At 36.7% G+C, this 23,818-nt stretch overlaps 1 protein-coding gene across 1 annotated transcript in view; it reads left to right on the top strand.

The window, feature by feature from the left end:
- Positions 1-2,630: 2,630 nt before the first annotated feature.
- arfgef2 (ADP-ribosylation factor guanine nucleotide-exchange factor 2 (brefeldin A-inhibited)) overlaps positions 2,631-23,818 on the top strand; it is a 35,301-nt gene continuing 14,113 nt past the window's right edge. The window contains exons 1-21 of the mRNA XM_079849039.1: positions 2,631-3,001; positions 6,950-6,980; positions 7,323-7,446; positions 7,635-7,781; positions 10,181-10,360; positions 10,532-10,847; positions 12,734-12,880; positions 12,961-13,079; positions 16,515-16,648; positions 17,025-17,259; positions 17,415-17,514; positions 17,624-17,763; positions 18,391-18,499; positions 18,577-18,766; positions 18,849-18,960; positions 19,051-19,256; positions 19,351-19,435; positions 19,649-19,820; positions 19,926-20,077; positions 20,336-20,464; positions 20,574-20,732. Coding sequence (XP_079705165.1) covers positions 2,836-3,001; positions 6,950-6,980; positions 7,323-7,446; positions 7,635-7,781; positions 10,181-10,360; positions 10,532-10,847; positions 12,734-12,880; positions 12,961-13,079; positions 16,515-16,648; positions 17,025-17,259; positions 17,415-17,514; positions 17,624-17,763; positions 18,391-18,499; positions 18,577-18,766; positions 18,849-18,960; positions 19,051-19,256; positions 19,351-19,435; positions 19,649-19,820; positions 19,926-20,077; positions 20,336-20,464; positions 20,574-20,732 — 3,153 coding nt within the window. The 5' untranslated portion in view covers positions 2,631-2,835. The remainder of the gene's footprint in view (positions 3,002-6,949; positions 6,981-7,322; positions 7,447-7,634; positions 7,782-10,180; positions 10,361-10,531; positions 10,848-12,733; positions 12,881-12,960; positions 13,080-16,514; positions 16,649-17,024; positions 17,260-17,414; positions 17,515-17,623; positions 17,764-18,390; positions 18,500-18,576; positions 18,767-18,848; positions 18,961-19,050; positions 19,257-19,350; positions 19,436-19,648; positions 19,821-19,925; positions 20,078-20,335; positions 20,465-20,573; positions 20,733-23,818) is intronic.

The raw sequence follows: 23,818 nt of genomic DNA, 5'->3' as shown, positions 1-23,818 counted from the left end.
AATGAGCTTGTCAGATAAATCTTAAGGTATAGATTTGTACTGAAATTATCAGTATTTTCTTATTAGTACTACTTGATGTAAATTTGTTTCACATAATGAAACTTTTAAAAGGATAAATACTATATTACGACATAGCTGCACATGTATTATAGTCAAATCTTGGATGAAATAAACTAATATGAAGAAAACTACAGATGCTGTTCCTTTCTTAATAGTTTGGTGTACCGGTCATGATGAAAATTGTGACATTTTGAAATGTATACTGGAGGACCAGCATTAACATAAGTTACGTTTATTTATATAGCGCTTTTTACAATGCATATTTTTTTCAAAGCAGCTTTACAGAAATGTATTTTCTCAATGTTTCAATGTATTTGTCCAGTAAATGCTTTAACATAACAATGTTATGAGGAATGAAGGAGCCAATAAATATATTATGCTACAGTTACCATTGTTAAATTATTGGATGACTTGGCCATAGACTGTTGTCCAAAATAATTGTTTTTCCTGAAATCCTTTCAACTATTTAGCTTCATGTTAAAACTTGATTATTGCAGCCAGTGATTGTTATACAGTGATACATAACTTGACATAAAAGCCGTTTTAGTGCTGCTTTACAAAATTCAAACTACTTTTTGCACCTTTTACAAGTTACTTTTCTGCTACGCCATAGTGCTGAGACAGAGCAAACTCAACCTCTGAACGCTGCTGTCAGGAGGACACCCTGTGGTTGAAGCATGTAACTGCATCCAGACTTCTTCAAAAGTGTAGCTTTAACTCACTTTAGAAGAGATTCATTTTCTGAAATTCAGAAAATATATATATATTTTGCAATAAGTGCAATACATGTTTAAATGCAGTTCTTTGACAAGTGGTAAAATGCTACAACATCTGAATTCAGTTGAATTAAATTATATTCCTCTCTGGTCACCGTGATTTTGCCAAGTAAGACACGTTCCTGGAACAACATTCCCATCTGAAAATTGAGTCCTAGTCTTATCCCTACCCCTAACCCTACCCATAACTTCTCCCTAAAATCAGAGGGAAATGACTGTGAATAACACTGATGTAGAAGCACGTAACCCTTTGTAAGCCTGAACCTGACATAAACTGTAAACTTGCCCCTCAAATCTGATTGGTTGATTGGAATGTTGTTGTACTTGGTGAAATCACGTTCACCATTCTTCTATAAACAATTATTTTGAGGTTATTATTTATTGTTTATTATATATTTTAGGTTATAATAGGTTATTATATATTTGTCTGACATGGCAAGTGTCTTTATAAAGCTGGTTAAAGATTATTAAAATAGTTTTGCACTGGAATTGGCAAGCTAGTCAAATGAAAATGAAAATTGGCCAAATGGGGGAAAATGGGCCAAGCCAAAAATGGCAAAATGTTTATTGGTCTTTTAATGGTCTTAACCATTTCAATCACAAATCCCTGGACAGGAAGTTAACAAAAACTGCACAAATACTGTAGATAAAGTAACAGCACAGAATAGCTTTCCCCGACTTGCAGACAGGTTTTTACCCAGTCCGTTTGAGTTTAATGTGAGACCAAATATTCACTATAGGGTTCAAATCTGGACTCTGACCAGGCCAAACATGAGCCTGATGGACTTGTTATCAAGCCACTACTTGTCTTTGCAATTTGGGCAGGAGTATTGTCTTGTTGAAAAATAACACCTGATTATTCCTTTTCATTTGTGGGAAAGCCATTCTGCAATATTCTCCTGTACTTACTTCAAAGCATTAAATTACTTTTCCCAGTGAAGTAGTTCACCAATACAGCAGCTAAAAAGACTCCTCACACAATAACACAGTCTCTTCCTCCATGCTTCACTGTGGTAGAGATGTATTTATTATTATATTTCTCAGCACATTGTCAAAGACACCGAACATTATCATGCAACTCGTGTTTCATTGTGATTCATCACTCCACACACAACTTCACATATTCTGAAAAAACTTTATTCTGTCTTTTATGTTTTTCTGAGACAGCAATGGCTTTTTAAGTAGTGTTTTTGATTACATTTTGATAATTTCCAGACCAATAATTACAAATGTACTCATAATAACACAGAGGGTACAAGGAAGGCCATATGATGACAAAGTTATTCCAAATGATCCTGTCCAGCATCAATGGTCAATATAAAACTTGAGTGTGTGTGTTTAGTTCATGCTTACATAATTTTGTTCTGTAAATGTAAGGTAATTCATACTTTTTAAATATTGTTTACTGTTATATCATTGTATAAATGTATAGGCTACTATATTAGCAATCATTTGATATGTAAATGATTCCAAATTACAAACTATTTATAGACACCTACAACTTTGAACAAAGCTTATTTCACTATTTTTTAAATAATAATCAATTATTGAAATGAATACGTATTATTAAAAAATGAATTTATTGGCATTTCATATGAAAGACTATTTAAGGGATTACTTCAATACATTATTGGTAATCACACTGTGAAACATTAAAGTCCTAAAATGTCCACTGCATGCCTGCATTTTCTTTGAGGACCCCCCATACTAACTACCTGAAACCAAACTGCCCACCAAACACATGCTCCATTCATTTCCACCTCAGTTCGTGTTTGTGCTCTGAATGTACACATCAGTGTAAGCGCCTGCGGGTCACGTGACGTGACGTGCAGCCAACATGGCGACGCAGTGCTGAGATAGTAGCAGCAGCGTCCAACTGGCCCCGACTGAACCAGCGACAACATCGGCCCACTCCCGGCACCCTCACGCCCCTGCCAAACCGCAGGGAACGGGCCAGCGATGACGGCCTGACGGACTACTTAAACAAGTCGACCGAGAGATGAAAGAACAGGAAGCGCTGGAAACCCATCGACGGCATACGCAGACAGAAACCCTGAGCACCAAGAGCATGTTTCTGTCTCGAGCGCTGGAGAAAATCCTCGCGGATAAGGAGGTGAAGCGGAGCCAGCACAACCAGCTGCGCAAGGCTTGTCAAGTGGCATTAGGTGAGCTACTCTTTATGTATCTCCTCTCAGGCCTCAAACATATCTTTGAGATCCTCCACTGCCCCCTGATATCCTAAATTAACCTTAAAGTCTGCTTAGCGAGCTAACGTCATCTCAGCACGAGTCAGTGTCAGGAATCTGTGGTTTCATTTTTCCTTAAGCTCATACTGTCATCCGCCCCATAGGCTATATAATGTTACATTATGATGAATGAGATTTTGGCAACAGAGTAAATGACATGTCTTGGTGTTCAGCACCTCTTGCTTTGTTTATCCGGAGCTGTTAGCATGTGTTAGCTGGAATCGTGGCTATAGGGCAGCTGTTATGGCGAATTGACAGATTGGCGATTTACTGCTCTATTATTTATTAAAGATCATTCATTGATTTATTGTGAGTGACACTTTAAAGAAACAGTTCACCCTAAAATAAAATAAAAAAGGTGTCATTTTCTCACCCTCAAAGAGTTGCTTTATAGCCTACATGTGTGACTTATCTTTTTTTTTTTTTTTTTTGCCATACTGTGATATTGAGGCTGTCCCTGGTATTGGGCACATTTTATGTTTCTACTGTTAGTTAATAAAGGAATATTTAATCCAAAAATTTAAATTCTGTCATTTAATCACCCCAATTGTTGTTCTTTTGTGTAACATTAAAGAAGATGTTTTTAAGAATGTTGGTGACCAAACATTTTTGTTCAACCTTTTGTATGGAGAAAAAGAAATAAAGAAAATTACATAAACATTTCTCACAATATCTTCTTTTATGATTTATGACATGAGGGTAAGGTAATAATAGCAGAATGTTAATTTTTAAGGGAACTGTCTCTTTAATTTGTAGTATAACAGTCCCCTTGTTTTCCGGAAAATCCATCCCTTTTTTAATAAGTGAGCTGGATAGGCAGGTTGGACTCATTTGACTTGTCCCGTCTGTGCTGTATTACTTATTTACTAAGTTAATGAGCACATGTTGAGACGGGAGGATCTGGTTTCTTCGTGAGCTTTTCCAAACTCTAACCTTTGGTCTGGAGTGTCAATCTAAAACAAAAATTGCTTAATTTGCACACAATCCATAAAAACCACATTGTGTTTTATTGTAATTAAACTTGTGTTGTTTCGTCTTTTGGTATATTTGAGGTTTTGATCCAGTAAAGAGCTGTAGTGTTTCAGGCATTTGGCTGTTAATGTAATGCTACTTCACCGTGGGTTTGTTTTAATGCTCTCAGTGGCACTTCATTCAAACAGACACTCCCTCATAACCCTGTCGTGTGAGTGAATGAGGTTGATTACCATACAGACCTATTTACACAGTCCACCGGCCACCCGGATTCACTGTTAGGCAATGGCTTATTTAGTTTTTTCGTTGTGATACCTGAATACACGTGGCACGTTTAAGTACTACAGGTAGCCGGATACAGGTTTTTAAAAACATAGTTCTTAAAATGTGCATCTTATGAAATGTGTTGTTGCTTAAGCTCAGTTTCCTGTGCCTTCTTGTGAGCAGATGGCTGATACTGAATAATGATCCATGTGTAATAACTTTTTTTTTTTTTTTTTTTTTTTTAAAGAAATAGGCTAGTTCTCCCAGATATGAAAATGGTTATGATTTATTCACCCCCCATGTTTTTGTTCCATATGAAAAAAGGTAGAAATTTTAAAGAATGGTTTGTGGGTTTCCAGATCTTCGAAAGTGATACAATAGCTTTGTTTGAGAGACTTAAAGGGTTAGCCTAGTTCACCCAAAAATGACAATTCTGTCAGTAATTACTCACCGTCATGTCGTTCCAACCCCTAAGACTTTCGTTCATCTTCGGAACACAAATTAAGATATTTTTGATGAAATCTGAGAGCTGGCTCACTGCTTCATTGACTGCAAGGTAATTGATATCTGCCAGCTCAGAAAAGTTAGTAAAGACATCGTTAAAATAGTCTAATTGACTACAGTGGCTCAACCTTAAGTTTATCAAGCGACAAGAATAATTGTTGTGCGCAAAAACAAACTAAAATAACGACTTTATTCAACCATCTCTTCTCTTCCATGTCATTCTCCTAAGCTGTTCACAGCACTTCTGGGTTGTACTTCAGAACATAGGCTCACTATTGGCCGACGCTGGTCATGTGTGTGATGCGTGTGATACTGGCCAATAGTGAGCCTATGTTCTGACGTACAACCCAGAAGCGCTGCGCTGTTACACTACGTGAACTCACTCAGAGGCTCACACAGAAGAAAATGAATAGTTGAATAAAGTCGTTATTTTTGTGTTTTTTGCGCACAAAAATTATTCTCGTGTCTTGATAAACTTAAGGTTGAGCCACTGTAGTCACTTGGACTATTTTAACGATGTCTTTACTAACTTTTCTGGGCTGGCAGATATAAATTACCTTGCAGCCTATGAAGGAGTGAGCCAGCTCTCAGATTTCATCAAAAATATCTTAATTTGTGTTCCGAAGATGAACGAAAGTCTTATGGTGTTGGAACAAGTTGGTGAGTAATAACTGACAGAATTTTCATTTTTGGGTGAACTAACCCTATAATTCCTCAACCTCATTTTATTCCAAACCCATTATACTTTAGTTTATCTTTTTTTGGGTGAACTAACCCTTTAAGATGATTTTCCCCTCCAGTGATCTGTTAACCACTGTGACTGAGTCATTGAATCAGTGAGTTGAACTCGAGAACTAGATCTGTCTGATTTATGACTGAATCATTTATTAGACCTGTTTTGTGGACCAGATCAAATGATTCATTGAAAAAAGACACAATACAAAGAACCATTTATTCAGAAATTGAAATAGGGATGTGCCGGGATAGTTGACTAGTCATTTGACTAGCCATTTAATATCTAACTAGCTGATTAGTGATGTTGAAAGGTAGTGCATTTCAAGGGATATTCTAAGAGAGGTTTTGGCTCTTCATTCTATTTAAGCACCGATGCTACATCGGCTACAAATTCAAAACACTCACGTCAGAGTTAAATATTCCTGCTGTGAACAGATGAGATGGTATGTTTCCATTGTTGTTCACATCCCACAGGTGTATTTGAGCAGTGATTAAAGTATAGTATTTATCTGGAGTCCTGGGTGTCTGTCAGAAGCTCAGAATGGCTTTCACATACACTGGCACACATAAAATATATCTAATTTTACTTTTATGTGGTAATTCATATGGACATTTTTATGATATTTTGTGGTCCTTTTGTGTCCTTTTTGAAGCTTGAAAGTTCCAGGCCCCATTTATTGTTATTGTGTAAAAAAGAGCAACCAGCTCATTTTTAGAGCTGCATTTTTCAAAATTTCCACATAAGAGATTTTTCATTTTTTTTATACAGGTTTAGATCACATGAGGATGAGGTTGAGTAAATTATAACCAGAGTCGTCCTTAGGGCTAACCCTATCCCTAACAGAGGCCCCGCTTAATTTCTGGGTGAATTATTGGTTTTATTTTTATTTTATTTTTTTGAGCAACTGATAAAATGGGAAATTTGTCTTTACCTTTTACTGCACCTTAACTGCAAATAGGTTTCTCATCTACCTTCAATGAAAATGATAGATGTTAAGCACAAGACTGTCCTGGTTCTGTATCTTGCTGAGTAAGTGTTAGTGTTTTATATTAGGAATAGCTTGTATATTTTTTTGCCTTGGCAGTATGAGGGCACACATTCCTGCTGCTGTGCTGTAGATGTTATTTCTACCCCATCATCCACTTCACTTTGATGTCCTTCTGAATGCATAATCTGAATACCTAAAAAAAACCCTAGGGTCCAGACTGATATACTCATGTTAAAGTAAATATTCTGAATTTTGTCTTCTCTTCTTTTTTAAAGTTTGTTTGCTTTGAAGGAGGAGTAACAAATGGTCTTGAGTTGATGTGTTAAATTGTCTCTCTCTCTCTCTCTCTCTCTCTCTCTCTCTCTCTCTCTCTCTCTCTCTCTCTCTTTTATTTATTTTTTAGATGAAATTAAGCATGAACTGGAAAAGCAGAAGTAAGTTTACATCTCATTTACCTACATGCACCATCCATCTAAAAGTCTTCTGTCATGTATATTGATGTAACGTTAAGAGTTATTTTGTAAGAACACTTATTGTGTTTTTTCTGAAAAGGCTCTCTGAAGCGCAATGCATCATCTTTATTGTGAACCATCATGGTTATGTAATAATTTCAGATACTGGTCACTCTCAAGTCCATGCTTAAAAAAAGCCCCCTGTAATGCTAAAGGATTACCGACAGGAAGATGTTCTAAATGTTTGCTGTTGTTTAACTAGTGAATAAAGGGTTTCAGTGCTGCATTGTTATTTCCGTTGACTGTGAATCCTGTATGTTCCAGGGACGGCACTGTTGTTCCTCCAAGAGCCAACTACATTGAGGCTGACAAGTATGTCCTGCCTTTTGAGCTGGCATGTCAGTCCAAGTCTCCACGTATTGTCAGTACGTCTCTCGACTGCCTACAGGTATGCAGAGTTCTCGCACACTTCACTCTACTGCAGTGTTTCATCATACTCAACTCATTAATACATTTAAAACACATTTTTCAGTTTATAGTTTTTGCCATGTGTGACAAATCTATTTAAGTGTGGTTTTAAACGCACTATTAATGGATGTTTATAATACAGTAATACCTCCATTCCATTCGTCACAGAAACTCATTGCGTATGGGCACATCACGGGAAACGCCCCTGACAGCGGAGCTCCAGGAAAACGGCTGATTGACCGGCTGCTGGAGACCATCTGTAACTGCTTTCAGGGACCCCAGACTGATGAGGGGGTACAACTACAGATCATTAAGGTGAGACAACCCTCCATTGTTGTCTCTCCATGTTTTTCCAGACAGGCACTTCTTATTGAAATCCATATTTGATGGCTGATGTGTAGGGCAAACATACATACACAACTGTTTAGAAGTTATAAATGCTGTTCTTTTGGACTTTCTGTTCATCAAAGAATCCTAAAAAAAAGATTACATGAGGTCTTCAGCAAAAATAACCATTGATAATAAGAAATATTTCTTGAGCGCCAAATCAGCATTACAATGATTTCTGAAGGATCATGTGACACTAAAGATTGGAGTACTAAAAATCAGCTTAAAATTCATAATAAATTGTTTTAAAATGTATTCAAATAGAAAATTATTTAAGTTGTAATAATATTTCACAATATTACTGTTTTTACTGTATTTTTGATCAAATAATTGCAGCCTTGGGGAGCATAGGAGATCCCAAAACGGTGTATGTATATTACAAAATATTACATATAGGCATTAATTGAATATTTTTTTCAAGAAATTGCATTGTTTTGAACTGTTTTAAGTAGGGCTGTCAAATGATTAATCGCATCCAAAATAAAAGGTTGTTTTTACATAATATATGTGTGTGTACGGTGTATAATTATTTTCTATAAATACACACACATGCATGTATATATTTAAGAACTATTTGCATGTATATACTGTGTATATATATTTGTATTATATATCATTTATATTATATATAAATATTTTATATATAAATAACACATTTTTCTTAAATATATATGCATGTGTGTGTATTTATATATAGAAAATAATTATACTCCATACACACACATGTATTATGTAAACACAAACTTTTATTTTGGATGCGATTAATCGCGATTAATCGTTTGACAGCCCTAGTTTTAATCTAATCTATTTTGGAGGAAAAGTTGCAACATTGGTCAATTTATAGTTTCATCATTCGTAATACATCTCTGTTTGACCTTGCAGTAAGTTCACCTGGTCACTGCAGTGGAGATCATGCCAAAATAATCAAAGCTGCTTCTGTCAACCCACTCGAGTCACACAAGACACGTTGATAACAGGCAGCTAAATGATGATTTACGTTGAGAACATTGTCATTACTTTACTACAGCATTTGCAACATAAGCTGAGCAGTAAAGTACAAAGTCTTTTCTTTTATCCAAGCCTAACTCTTATCATCATAGATAAACATGCTGCGTGACAAATCTACAAGTACAGCATGTTTCAAATAGATGGACTTGATTCGAAATCGCTATATATATCAACCACAAACCGTCCATGAATAAAACTCTCACCACTTGAAAGGGCAGGGTATAGGGTTTCAATGAGCACCACTGGATATCTCTCCCGGCGCGCCAATAGCCTCTAGCCTTAATTGTTTGCTAGATGGCGATGAAGTTGGGTCCACCTTTTTGAAGCACCCTGTATTCTATTCTCTATAAATGGTGAGAAAAGGCAGCGTACAGTACATAGAGAGTAATGGTTTGCATAAGGGGGTTGGGCAGCCTCTTAAACAACATTAGCTTGCAATAAGATTTAGTTGTACCACTGTGTACATATAATCACATGAGAGGGCCTCCTGTTTAAGATCTCATTTTCATCAGTGTCTTTATTTACATGCTTATAAGTGGGGTTCAAAATGTCATTAATACATTTAGAATTTAATATTTTTTTTGTTAACACTTTACTTAAAGCCTTACATGTATAATGCATTATGAAGCTATTCACAATGTAAATATATGTTGCATTATATCTTTTTCATAAATAATTTTTTAATACATTTTTTTTAATAGCCAAAGTTAAAATTAATTATAATATTTGCAGATTTCTTGTTAGATCTGAAATTGGTTGTTGCCATGTGTTTTAATGCATTATAATTGCTAAAGACGTTACATTATTATAGTGTATTATAACTGTGGTTACAATTATTCATGAGACCATACAAAACATTATAAGGTGCATTGCAAGGCAAAATACTTTTATTATGTATTATATATAAAGGTTTATATAAAGTGTTTCCCAATTTTTTATTGCAATTTTGCTTTGAACAACAATTCGAAGGAAAAAGTATAACATGAATTTGAGAATGTATTAGTATTTTGTTTGTCCCTCATTTGCTTTAATGACAGCAGCCCTCGAGCTGCATGAACTCCACAAGTTTTGAGATACAAATGATGACCCAAAGAGCATCTGACCTTTCTAGACAAAGAATTCACATGATCAATGTCACAGTGTGCAGAATCTATAATGTATCTTTTATATTTTTCAAAATCTTAAAACTTTCTATTTAGTTATAGCTTTAAATAGATTTTCAATGTCATCTCAGATTTTTGAGCCCCACCGTACATGAAAAAATGGGTTTAATTTCAGATCTGTAATTTCATGATGCAGATCATTGTGTTGCTCTATAGGCTCTGCTGACTGCCGTGACATCACCACACATAGAGATCCATGAGGGAACGATTCTTCTTACTGTGCGCACCTGCTACAACATCTACCTTGCCAGCCGCAACCTAATCAACCAGACTACAGCCAAGGCCACTCTAACACAGATGCTTAATGTCATCTTCACCCGGATGGAGAACCAGGCGGTTAGTATGAAGCATCTCAGGCTGCTGCACTTTGCAGACTCAAAACAACTCTTCTTTTTCAATGTGTGGTATGTTATCACACCCTAGTGGAACTATGGGTGCCATTATGGGTTGGGAAAAATACACTAAATCTAGGAAACTAGGTTTGACTTTCTGATGACTGTCTTGCAGGCTCTGGAAGCTCAGGAAGCAGAGAAGGACAGACAACGTCTGCAGCTGTGCAATCCTTCCCCAGGGTCCAGTAACCCTTCACCTGTGACCCAAAACCCTTCTCCAACTCCTGGACGGGGGTCCGGATCTCCATGGTTCGGACGAACCCGCTTAGAACAGAACGGACCACCATCCCCGTCTCTCAGCCCGTCTGGGATCCCATCCACTCCTTCCACCCCCCAAGACTCATCCTCCATCAATGGCCAGCCAGAGGAGTCAAAGTCAGAGGAGGAGTTTGCCACAAATCAACAGAGCACAAATGAAATTGAACACCCAGGTATGGTGAATCACTGGGGTCAGGATATGAGATATGACTCCAAAAAGGGCTAGGTGGAATGACGGGAGAGATTTTGCTATATCGTTTATATCGTGATTAGTGCTGTCAACGTTAACACGTTAATGCATGCAATTAATTTTTTCCAGTTTAACGCGTTAAAAATATATTTAAGCCAATTAAAGCAGCACCCGTTTTTTCTGTCATCGTTTGGTTAGCGTTTTATTATATGATCACGCTTTTATTCATGCAAATGCTTTTAAACCATTCAATCGTGACAAGACAAAAGAGAACTCGCTGCCTGTGAATGTCCTGTCTATATGACACACACGCGACACACAGAACGACGCGCGCCAGTATCGTGCGCACAGACAGCGTGCCAGAATCGAGTTCTCTTTCGCGCTTGAAAGAGCAGTAACACATTTATGGAAAATGTCCATTTTTTCGAGTATCCTCATTAGAGCAGTCTTAAATTAGTTAAATAAAGTCTTAAATGAACGTGTTTTTAATCGCGATTAATCCGAAAAAATGTGTGATTAATCTAGTTCATATTTTTAACCGATTGACTGTACTAATCTTGATATGAAAATGTATACACATAGCACAGTACTACTTAGTTACTGAAACTTTAGAGTGATAAAAAATAAGAGTGGGTTTTTAAGCTCAATAAGCCATAAAAATATCTCAATGTGGCACTCGCATTGAATGACACACACATGATGCGAACCCGAATTCAGTTCTCTTTCATGGCATAATGTGCTTAAAGTCCCCCGTGGTCAATAATTTTATTCCTTAACTCATCTTTGATCACCAAAATTACATATTTAAATGTTTTTCCTGTGGAAAAAAAATTCTTCATGCCTTAAAATAGCTTGAATGTAACTCTACACCCTTGCTTCATTTAGTATATGCAAATCCATGAAAATGCTAATTAGCCTCACCTCTACTCACTCACGCCAGCTCAGAGATCCACTCGGTCTGCTTACTGAGGTAAACGCTGCACAATGGAATCGTACAATGTCGGACACATAACGGTAATTAATTTGATTAGCCTTTTGCTTGACTGTTATCAAATGTGTTGCTAATGTTACACGAACCATGTTCCCATTCGCATCTCAGAGTCAGTCAGCTTCCTTCTAACAATCAACATTCTTAGAAACACTGAACATCTCAGGACCTCAGTGGAGAAAGGCCGATAGTTCATCATAACATCGTACATCATTTTTCATATCAACAGTAAATATACCGGGATAACCTGGCTTCTCTTGAGACTCCTTTTCTTCGCGGCATAGTAATGATATGCTAAAGCTCGCCAGCATTTTGACGTGATTGGTTACAAGGTAGTTGGTGATGTAAGGAACACCAGTGATGTCAAACTGCATTTTCAGTGCAGTTTTAAGGAGCAATGGTGTTGACTTATGAAATTGCACATGGTTTGTTTTAAAGCATATTAAAAACAACACATAGACATATAAAAAACATAAAAAACTTGATTTTTCACCACAGGGGTACTTTAAGTAGTCAAATACACACCATCTTGTCAAACTGGGTCGTGTGTAGTATTCACATAAACACAGTCAATTTGTCAATCACAAACAGTTGGGTAATAACGGTTGTGTCACAGTGTCAGTATATTAGATCCGAGCATTCAGTGACAGCAGCCTGATTTCCTAAAACCTTCTCCTGTCTGTGTCATTAATGACAAATAGAAAAATATCAATATTGTGATGTATAACGTTAACATGAAATAAAATATCTCATTTTGTGAAATATGTTTGATCATAGCTAAGTCTAAATTATAGTTTTGTCAGTTTCCGTAAATGTTTTTAATAGTTGTTTTAATGCGTTTCATTTGGGTAGTAGAAACTATTTCATTTGACTTCTTAAAGACAACGAGATTCAGGAGTCAGACCAAATAACTGCTGATCCATCTGAGGGAGAGGAAGCCCATCCGCAGCCTGGAACAGAAGCAGGCACTGGGGTTCTGGAAGAGACTGAGCCGGACAGTGGATTGGGAGATAGCTCTGTGGAAGGAGGTGCGTCACATTGGAAATAGGTTACTGTACCTTTATGTGGACCTACAACATAGTCACTCCTGCTTCTGTTTCTACTACAGGATTAGATCAACATTCTGACTCTGAGACCAAAGTGCCGCCCCCTGTTGTCCGGTTAGACACGCAGCAGATGAATGGAATGGTGGACGACCGTGGCTCAGAGTCCTCGACAGACATTCTGGTGTGTTTCTTGGATTACTGTTTTTTGATGTTGGACAGGGGTTCCCAATTCCAGCCCTTGTGCCTCCCCACTCTGCACATTTTATATGTCTCTCTAATCTGACACGCTCAGTTGTGGGGTGGGTTGCATTGGGTAAGTGCTCTGCAAAGTGGACTTAAAAGGGTATTCCGCCATCTTAAGATTTCAATTCATAGGTTTATTCAGCAATTAAATTACACATTAAACGCATTTAATTGATCAAAAGTGACAGTAAATGCATGTATAATGTCACAACATTTTCATTTCAAATAAATCCTTTGAAAGAGAACACAGTTTCCACAAAAATATTAAGCAGCACAGATGTTTATAATAAATGTTAATAGTATGTTGCTTGAGCAGCATATCAGCATATTAGAATGATTTCTAAAGGATCGTGTGACACTGAACACTGCAGTAATGATGAAAATTCAGCTTTGCCATCACAGGAATAAATCACAATTTAAAAATATTTTAAAATAATAACGGTTATTTTAAATTGAAATTATATTTCACAATATTACTGTATTACTCTATTTTTGATCAAATAAGTACAGCCTTGGTGAGAATAAGTTACATTTAAAAACATTTTAAAAAATATTACGATCCCAAACCTTTAAATAAAAGTGTATAAAGACAATGGGCCTCATTCATGAAACAAATTTGTGTAAATCAGTGGTAAAGCCGTTCAGATGTATTTTTTTGGATTCATGAAAATGTTCGTATTTTCAAAATGTTAGTTTGTATGAAAGAATTTTTGATCTGCTCCCTACCATGTGTAAGTGCTGCGTAAAACATTTAAACGTTCTATGTTCTTTTAGGCAAACTGATGACACTGGATTTTGATGTCCCATAATAATATTTCACAAGTTTGGCCTGTTTTTTTTTGTTTTTTTTGCTGAGAGTTGAAAACTGTTCAACTTTGGGTAAAACGCAGCATTCATCACTCACTTTTTACCCAGCCATCCAATCACAGTGGACAAATACAAATCTGATGTTTACGAAGCATTTGTGAATCTGGAGGAGAGTTTTCGAGAAGGACGGTTTTACGCACAAATTACATTTACGAAAGTTTCATGAATGAGGCCCATTATCCACAAAAGACACATAACTGGACTATAGGTTTTTTAACCCATAAACGGGCAACTTGCGCCACAGAATACATGCTCTTTAGTCTCTTGTAGGAGGCATGAGAAAGAATTTTTCATCCAAATCTGTTATCATCATAGTTAAGTCTGTTTGGATTATGTGGGTCACATGACCTGGTTCAAATTTTCTGTGCTCATTTTGTCAGTTTGACCTAAAGCCAACACGTCCATCCATGGAGCTGGACATTCTGACTTTGTAGAAAGTAGGCATATATTAATCTTACTTTTTTCTACAAAAAAAAAATGCAGTACAACTGCTAATATGAATTGTGAAGATTGAGATGTTGAAAAAGAAAATTAAGTCACATGATGTTCATGCTGTAATTTACCACATTTTGAAATGTCTGTATCCTATTAGATACGTTGCCATATTAGGGTAAGAAAAAAGGTTATGCCACAATATTGACAAAGAGGTGTCGCAAGGTAAACGGATTAAAAATAAAACTATTTGAGGGGAGGGGGTCCCCCTCAGTAGAAATTGCATTCCAGGGCTGGGACCCTTAGGGAAGATCCTTATAGGCCCTCCTGGCTAGGGGTGGGCGATATCTCGATATTTACGATATATCGAGATATTTTTTAAACTCGATATGGATTTTGACATATCGTATATATCGATATATTGTTTATATTTAATTCTGATTTCGCCACTTTGCTTGTTTGCCTTCTATGTGCTGTGCTCGCCGTTGCCGTCCTCCGCCTGCTTGCTTTTGTTCCCCCTCCCCTCGCGTGTTGTCTCATTCAACCAAGTCACATCAATCTTTCCCCGCCCAACGAGTGCTTGAAGTGCGTCCGAAACAGCGCGCGCGCGCGATCAGTTGTTGTTGGTAATTTTTTGTGTAGCGTCGCCTCTCGCCGCATTGCTTTTGTTTGAGGGCGCTTAACACACTCACACTTAACATGCTCCCCTGTAGAAACGGGCCTGGCAGCTCGCGCCAGGTCTAGACACGGTGAAAGTTTCCTGATTGTGACGGATGGCCGAATTTACATGACACATTATAAATTAGCATTAGCCTACCTATTCTGCTATAGATACAGTGCCAAAAAGAAGAGAAGAGGATAAAGACAGAGGTAAAGTGATGTAATGAATGAACAGTTTATCTAATTGCATAGTAGTAAGATACTGTAATTTAATGGCAGTTATTTTTACCTTAAACTTTATGCTAGCAGTTGTTCTGAGTTCTCCAGAGGCCTAAGACAGTGTGATTTTGTAACAATCATGTCAGTTTTTAGACGCATTTTTATAACTTTTTTTTAAATTAATGTTTTACTCTACAGTTGTGCAGTTTTTGGGGGATATATGGCATTTTTTAAATTTATTTGCCAAAATTAGTAATGATATTTATATACAGGTTTATTAAAAATAGTGCAATATGTATTATTTCTTCCTTTATTTTACAGTTAAATTATTATTTTTGTATACAGGGATTTTTTTTTTTTTTTTTTTTAATGTCGCATTAACACTTTGTTCCTACATGAACTGCCTACCTATTTGCACTTCAATAAAAAAAAGACTTTGTAGTATTTGGCATATTTGTTTTTGCAGTAGTTTTTGGGGGGTTATTTTTCCTGTAAAGATATCGAGATATATATCGTATATCGAGATATAGCAAAATATATCGAGATATATTTTTTGCTCCATATCGCCCAGCCCTACTCCTGGCCTTTCTCAATCTATGTATTTTGAGTTTAAAAAAAAATGTGCCGTTCATTTTCACATGTAAAACTGATGTTATTATGTTTAGTTGACTATATCTTTGCAGTTTTAAGATATTTTCTTCCTGGAGGGCTACCTTTTAAACACACCTGAAAAATCTAACCAAAGTCTTCAGGATTACTTAGAAAATTATTATTTTTGTATCATAAACTACATTATTTGATTGATTAGGGATGGAGCTAAACCCTGCAGGACAGTGAACCTCAAGGGCTAGAGTTTCCCACCCCTGAGGTTGAAGATGAGACACTTCAGCAGTGTAAAAATGCAAGAAAAGTATATGCCTCAATTTTAGGACAGTTAGTCCTGCATGTTATACTTGCAGCATATTTTGCATATTACTTTTTTTTTTTTGCTTCAAATAAATCATAGAAAAATGTATGACTTTATACCCTAATAGGGCAACGTATCCTGGAAAATACAACTCATAAAATCCAAAATATATAAAAAATTCCAGATGATATAAAAAGTGACTTGAAATGATTTTTTGCTTATTTTCCACTCTTGCCTGTTTTAGGGTTAATTGTGGTCTGACTGGTCTTTTGTTTCTTGTCTGAGCAGGATGTAGAAAGCATTCAGGGCAGTCAAACAGCTGCCCGCTTCTCGCACATCCTACAGAAAGATGCCTTCCTCGTGTTCCGCTCCCTCTGCAAGCTGTCAATGAAGCCCCTGGCTGATGGACCGCCAGACCCAAAGTAAGAACCTGGAGGGAAAATGAATGTAAGATTAGAAACAGAAGTTAAATCAGTCAAGAAAGTATTTTTTAGCTTGTAGGCTTTTTCAAGCCAACTTAAAGTTTGTCTACAAACTTTTTTTTAATCTAGTTAAGCTTGTTTTTTATGTAAAAGACTTATAAACTGATAATCAAGCCTGTAAATGATGAATATGATGTAGTGTGATGATAAAAACTGAGATGTTGTTGGAGGAAATTTGAGTGCTCTGGTTCCACAATGGACACTTCCTGTAGAATGATTTTGAATTCATTCACCATTATTTTGGAAGGTATTCAGTTTATGCAAACAGATCATTAACATTTGGATGACTGCTGTCATTTTCTATCCTCTCTTTCAGGTCCCATGAGTTGCGCTCAAAGGTGGTTTCCCTGCAGCTGTTGCTCTCAGTGCTGCAGGGTGCTGGACCTTTGTTTCGAACCCATGAGATGTTTGTGAACGCCATCAAACAGTACCTGTGTGTGGCGCTCTCTAAAAACGGGGTCTCCTCTGTGCCTGAAGTATTTGAACTGTCTCTTGCCATCTTCCTTACCCTGCTCTCCCATTTCAAGGTTCACCTAAAGATGCAGATTGAGGTAAAAAATGATCAGATGTTCAGATATGCTTCCAGGCTGTTTGGATACACTTGACTAAACAAAATTCTCATGATATTCAAAAACGTTGGAGACAAATATACATTTTGCTTATGTGATTAAAAAAACAAAACAAATGGAAACCACTTTTTGCTCAGGTGTTCTTCAGGGAGATCTTTCTAACAATCCTGGAGACGTCATCCAGCTCCTTTGAGCACAAGTGGATGGTCATTCAGACTCTTACTCGAATATGTGCAGGTTGGCGCACCTCAGTGTACACTTGCAGACACATACATAGAAGCATCTTTCAGATAATTAGCTCAAATGTCAAACTCAATGGTGAATCAGTCTGCTGTTCTTCTCACAGATGCACAATGTGTGGTGGACATTTATGTGAACTATGACTGTGATCTCAACGCTGCCAATATTTTTGAGCGGCTGGTAAATGACCTGTCTAAAATCGCCCAGGGAAGGAGTGGACAGGAGCTCGGCATGACTCCATTACAGGTAGCTATCGTCATGTTCGAACTACAACATTAGTACTTAGAAGGCATGCTATTCTTTTTAAATGTACACGATACAGCATGTCATACGATTTAGATTTTGTTAGCAGATGCTTTAGTCTGAAACAACTTAAATGAGGTAAAAATATCAACACAGAAACTATATTACAAACTGAAACCAGAATAATATAAATATCTCTAGTAAAAAAGGGGGCGTGATATTGTATAATTGCAGTATATGTCATAACATTTAGATTTCATTTAGCGGATGCTTTAATTCAAAATGAAATAAGATGTATATTAATGATTAATCATAAGCAACCAACAATATTAGTAGTGGGGGAAAAATAATAATTTCAAAAGAAAATCAGAAAAGCGTATATGTCATAAAATTTAGATTTCATTTAACAAACACATTTAATCAAATGATATATATATATATATATATATATATATAATTATAATTTTTTTAAATCAATTGTTTAATCATAAGAAGCTAAGAATATTCGTAGTGCCAGACAACTACATTTCAAATATATTTCCAGAATATTGCAACCATATCCAGTAAAAACAGGTGCTTGATTCACTGTGTGTAATAATAAGAGTTGATCGGTTAATGATTCATTTGCAGGAGCTGAGTTTGAGAAAGAAAGGGCTGGAGTGTCTGGTGTCCATTTTGAAGTGCATGGTGGAGTGGAGCAGAGACATGTACGTCAACCCCAACCTGCAGGCCAACCTTGGTAAGACAATCTGTTTTAATCTGTATTATCTTTTACAACATAATTTTGCATGTCTAATAGACTGTGTTGTGCTGTAGGTCAGGAACGTCCAGCAGAGGGCGACTGTGCTGATGTTAAGCTCCTTGAGCATCTTTCCTCTCGCAGAGATAGTGTGAGCTCTCTGGACTCCACTGTGTCTTCTGGAGTTCAGCAGTCTCAGCCAGATCACCCTGAGCAGTATGAGGTCATCAAGCAGCAGAAAGAGATCATCGAGCATGGCATTGAGCTGTGAGTTGTCTTTTTACCTCTGTCATCTCCTTTCTTACTTTTTTTTTGTGTGTGTGTGTGATCATTTCTATGTTTCTTAAAGGTTTAACAAGAAACCAAAAAGGGGATTACAATACCTGCAGGAGCAAGGCATGCTGGGAACCTCACCAGAAGACATCGCACAGTTCCTGCAACAAGAGGAGCGACTGGACACAGTAAGTTCATGCTTGTTTTACATGGATAAATTAGTAAACCAAGATATTTCGTGCTCCAGCTACTTAGGCTCTGATGTGTCATGTGATCAGACTCAGGTTGGTGAGTTCCTGGGAGAGAATGTGAAGTTTAATAAGGAGGTGATGTACTGCTACGTGGACCGGTTGGACTTTTGTGGCAAAGACTTTGTGTCAGCACTCCGTGCCTTCTTGGAAGGCTTCAGGCTTCCGGGTGAAGCCCAGAAAATTGATAGGCTAATGGAGAAGTTTGCCGCCCGCTACCTGGAGTGCAATCAGGGGTGAGTTTTGTAGTCTTGAGGAGGAGTTTTATATTTCTGAGGCTTGCTTGGGGTTTTGTGTAGCCTATGTGTTGACCTGTCTGTTGCTCTGTAGGCAGACTCTGTTTGCCAGCGCAGACACCGCTTACGTTCTGGCCTACTCCATCATCATGTTAACCACCGACCTGCACAGTCCACAGGTAAGACTTCTTATTTTTGCTTTGCTTTCTACTTGCTAAGATACCTTGACAACTAACCAGCAACTGCATAGGTGGTTGTAAGGTTGTTGATGTCCAGATGCTAGGGTGTTCTGGTTGTTTGCTGGGTGGTTGCAACTGTATACCAACGTGCAAAAAAAAATGCTTGTTTTATCTCTAGAAAATGCCAAAATCTTTTTTGTTTTCTCTCTTCAGGTAAAGAACAAGATGACGAAGGAGCAGTACATAAAAATGAACCGTGGCATTAATGACAGCAAGGATCTGCCCGAGGAGTATCTCTCCTCCATCTACGATGAAATCGCAGGCAAGAAGATCGCCATGAAGGAGAGCAAAGAATACACCATCACTCCCAAATCCAGCAAACAGAGTAAGAGCTGTATAGATAATAGTGATCTTTAACGTCTAATTTCCTTTGTTGGGATTAAATGAAACCATGCTGGATGCTGATGCGAGCTGTTTGTCTTCCTGTTAGATGTAGCCAGTGAGAAGCAGAGAAGGTTGCTGTATAACATGGAGATGGAGCAGATGGCCAAAACGGCTAAAGCTCTGATGGAGGCTGTAAGTCACGCTCAGGCTCCCTTCTTCAGTGCCACTCATCTAGAGCACGTTCGGCCAATGTTCAAGGTAACAACATCCCTCTACAGTTTTTCACAATTTTCAGGTGCAAAACCACACATCTGAACAGTTTGGTGTCGTTGAGCACTGGATCACAAGAGCATTGATAGGTCAAAAGGATCATGAGCAGGTCATGGAAGAGACATAATCTCTTATGTAGTGGTTTCACACATCAGTCTAGAAAGGTCAAAAGGAAGTTAAACTTTGAAATGAAAGTATGTTCTGCTTGGGTTCATTTCTCAATACTTGAATGCTTATCTAAAACAGCTGGCCTGGACTCCCCTGCTGGCGGCGTTCAGTGTAGGACTCCAGGATTGTGACGATCAGGATGTGGCTTCTCTTTGTCTGGAGGGAATTCGCTGTGCTATCAGGATCGCCTGCATCTTCAACATGCAGGTTTGTGTTTTTACTGTTTTTATGTGACGCATCTGCTTTTACACATCAAGTCTGCTTTTAGTTCCTTCTGCCAAGTCTTATTTTCTTTTCTGTTTCACTCTCTTTGCAGTTGGAGAGAGACGCCTACATCCAGGCCTTGGCCCGGTTTACGCTGCTCACAGCCAGTTCAAGTATCACAGAGATGAAGCAGAAGAACATTGACACCATTAAGACTCTCATCATGGTCGCCCACACCGATGGAAACTACTTGGGCAACTCTTGGCATGAGGTGGGGATCAGAGCATGTGAGCGTGGAGCCGAGTGTTAGCCATTTTTCTCCTATATATATACACAGTCGTGGTCAGAATTATTGGCACCCTTGATAGATATCAAAGAAGGCTGTACAAATAAATCTGAAATCTTAATGTGAATGTGGGGCAGAAAATCACATTATGAAATAAATGTTTTTCTCTAATACACGTTGGCCACAATTGGTACCCTGAGAAATTCTTATGAGTAAAATATCTCTGAAGTATATTCCCCTGACTAGGAAATTATCCAGCCATGACTTCCTGTTTCACAAGAGTATGAATATGAGGTAACTCGAAGGCCAAATTCCCTTAATCATTCATCAGAATAGGTAAAACCAAAGAATATAGTTCTGATGTGCAACAAAAGATTATTGAGCTTCACAAAATAGAAAGTGGCTGTAAGAAAATGTCTGAAGCATTGAAATTCCCCATTTCCACCATCAGGGCAATAATTATGAAGGACTAAAAATGACAGAACGAAAAATAAATAAATAAATAAATAAAAGTAGAAATAAATAAATAAATGCAGAAATAATAGTAAAAATAAATACATTTTGGTAATATAAATGGCTATTTCTGTATTTTTACATGTATTTATTTATTTATTTATGCATTTCTATATGTATTTATTTATGTATTTATACATTTATTTATATATTTATGTATTTATATATTTATTTATTTATATATCTATATATGTATTTATTTATACATTTATTTATTCCTACATTTATTTATTTCTGTAATTCCACATTTCTACATTTATTTATTTCTGTATTTCCACATTTCTACATTTATTTATTTCTGTGTTTCCACATTTCTACATTTATTTTTCCCTGCGCATGTATGCTAATTGACCAATGGCTAACCACGCCCCCTCCACTCACTCAGTCAACATTCGGTAACAGGCCTTTGGCAGCTGTCACAGTAGGAGACATTTCACAGGAGGCAATTGGTGATTTTTTGGAGACAGAAAGATTATATATCATCTCGATGTCACCAAAAGGGCCTTAAATATGCATTGGAGGGTTATATTAATAATTTTATTGTTGAGAAGGTCGATAAGCTTCAGCTCCAGAACAAAGATTTACAGTTCACAGTGTAAACGTTATAGTTTGGTGCTATTTCGCTTCAAACGCTCGCTTTATACGCGCGTCCTATTCGCTTTGGATTCAAAATGTTCAAGCGTCGAACTAGACGCGGATACGCGCGAATTTGACGCTCTATTTGCGTTTGGTGGGAGCGCAGAATAATGAACAGGCTGCGATGTCAAGATTGCATTGCTGGAATGTGTGTGTGTGTGTGTGTGTCAGAGAGCGGGCGCCGGGGCGCGATCGAACAGTGGAAACATAAAAACATACTCCATTTTGTTCATACAGGACATAATTAAAACTGCAAAGTGTTTAGCCTACTTATATTTGTGTAAAACACAACATTGTGCTTTTGTCAAACTGTAAACTCTTGTCAAACTGTAACCTACAACTGTCACCCAACCAAAATCACACACACACACGCTGTTTTAAAGCCAAAATGACAAGAAAAAAAACAAAAACGAATGAAAACTGATAACCGCAATGCATTGCAATGGACGAGGAAGCAGAGAACGTCCAAGTGTATTGGGTTAGCTATGCGTACTGTGATTGGCTCATCGCGTTTGGGGGCGTGGCTTAGCCATTGGTCAATTAGCATACATGCGCAGGGAAAAATAAATGTAGAAATGTGGAAATACAGAAATAAATAAATGTAGAAATGTGGAAATACAGAAATAAATAAATGTAGAAATGTGGAAATACAGAAATAAATAAATGTAGAAATGTGGAAATACAGAAATAAATAAATGTAGGAATAAATAAATGTATAAATAAATACATATATAGATATATAAATAAATATATATATAAATACATAAATATATAAATAAATGTATAAATACATAAATAAATACATATAGAAATGCATAAATAAATAAATAAATACATGTAAAAATACAGAAATAGCCATTTATATTACCAAAATGTATTTATTTTTACTATTATTTCTGCATTTATTTATTTATTTCTACTTTTATTTATTTATTTATTTATTTTTCGTTCTGTCATTTTTAGTCCTTCATAAATAATTAAGAAGTTCCATCTTAATAAAAAAATCAAAACTTGTCTGCCTCTGCTTGAAATCTTATAATGGGCATGGACTATACAGTATATATTATGAAAAAAATATGAAGAGTTCAGATGCAAAAGCCTCTAAGTGCCATCTGAAATTTTCTTCTAGAATGATCATTTTTATAAAGCTTGTATATTTAAGTTCAATAATTTCACTTAAATTACATTTAATAGGTATTTTTCATTGCCGTTTAAGTGAAATTACTGAAGTTAAATATACAAGCTTGATAAAAATGATCATTCTAGAAGAAAATTTCAGATGGCACTTTCAGATGGCACAGATGGAACTCTTCATATATATATATATATAACATGCTAATATAATATAAAATACGTATTGCCCACAAAAAATCTATTTTTATTTTTAGCAATTCATTTTTATACTTGCATTGATATACAAACAGATGTGTATATATATATATATATATATATATATATATACACTCTTGCTGGAAAACTGTGGCATGCAATGCAAAACATTCCTGATTGGTTTGTAGTTTTCAGCACATTCTTACTAATAATTTCAAGACTATCACAAATCATTTTTGCTAATTAAAAAAAAATTGACAATCTATTTTCTAGCTAGTCAATATTATCTTGCTGTCAAATCAGCAGAATTTTGCAACAGCAGTGTAGAATACATCACATAAAACCAAACGATTAGGTTTACAAGGTATGAAAAATGGATGTAGAAGATCGATGAATTAAACATTTTCAGTGGTTGCACAACTGGTGTGAAACACTCTCACACTCGCCCCCAGCCAGCAGGTCATCCTTATTGTTGAGCCCTGTAAAGTCATGCAACTCCACTCCACTGGTGGGCATTGACCCCTGCTTTCTTCCAAAGCCATTGAATTGATAAAGTTTCTTTGTAGACTCTATATATCTGCCTGCTCTGTTTC

Source organism: Squalius cephalus, assembly GCF_949319135.1.
Source record: "Squalius cephalus genome assembly, chromosome: 18".
Lineage (NCBI taxonomy): Eukaryota > Metazoa > Chordata > Actinopteri > Cypriniformes > Leuciscidae > Squalius > Squalius cephalus.
This window is presented reverse-complemented; position numbering and strand designations above follow the sequence as displayed.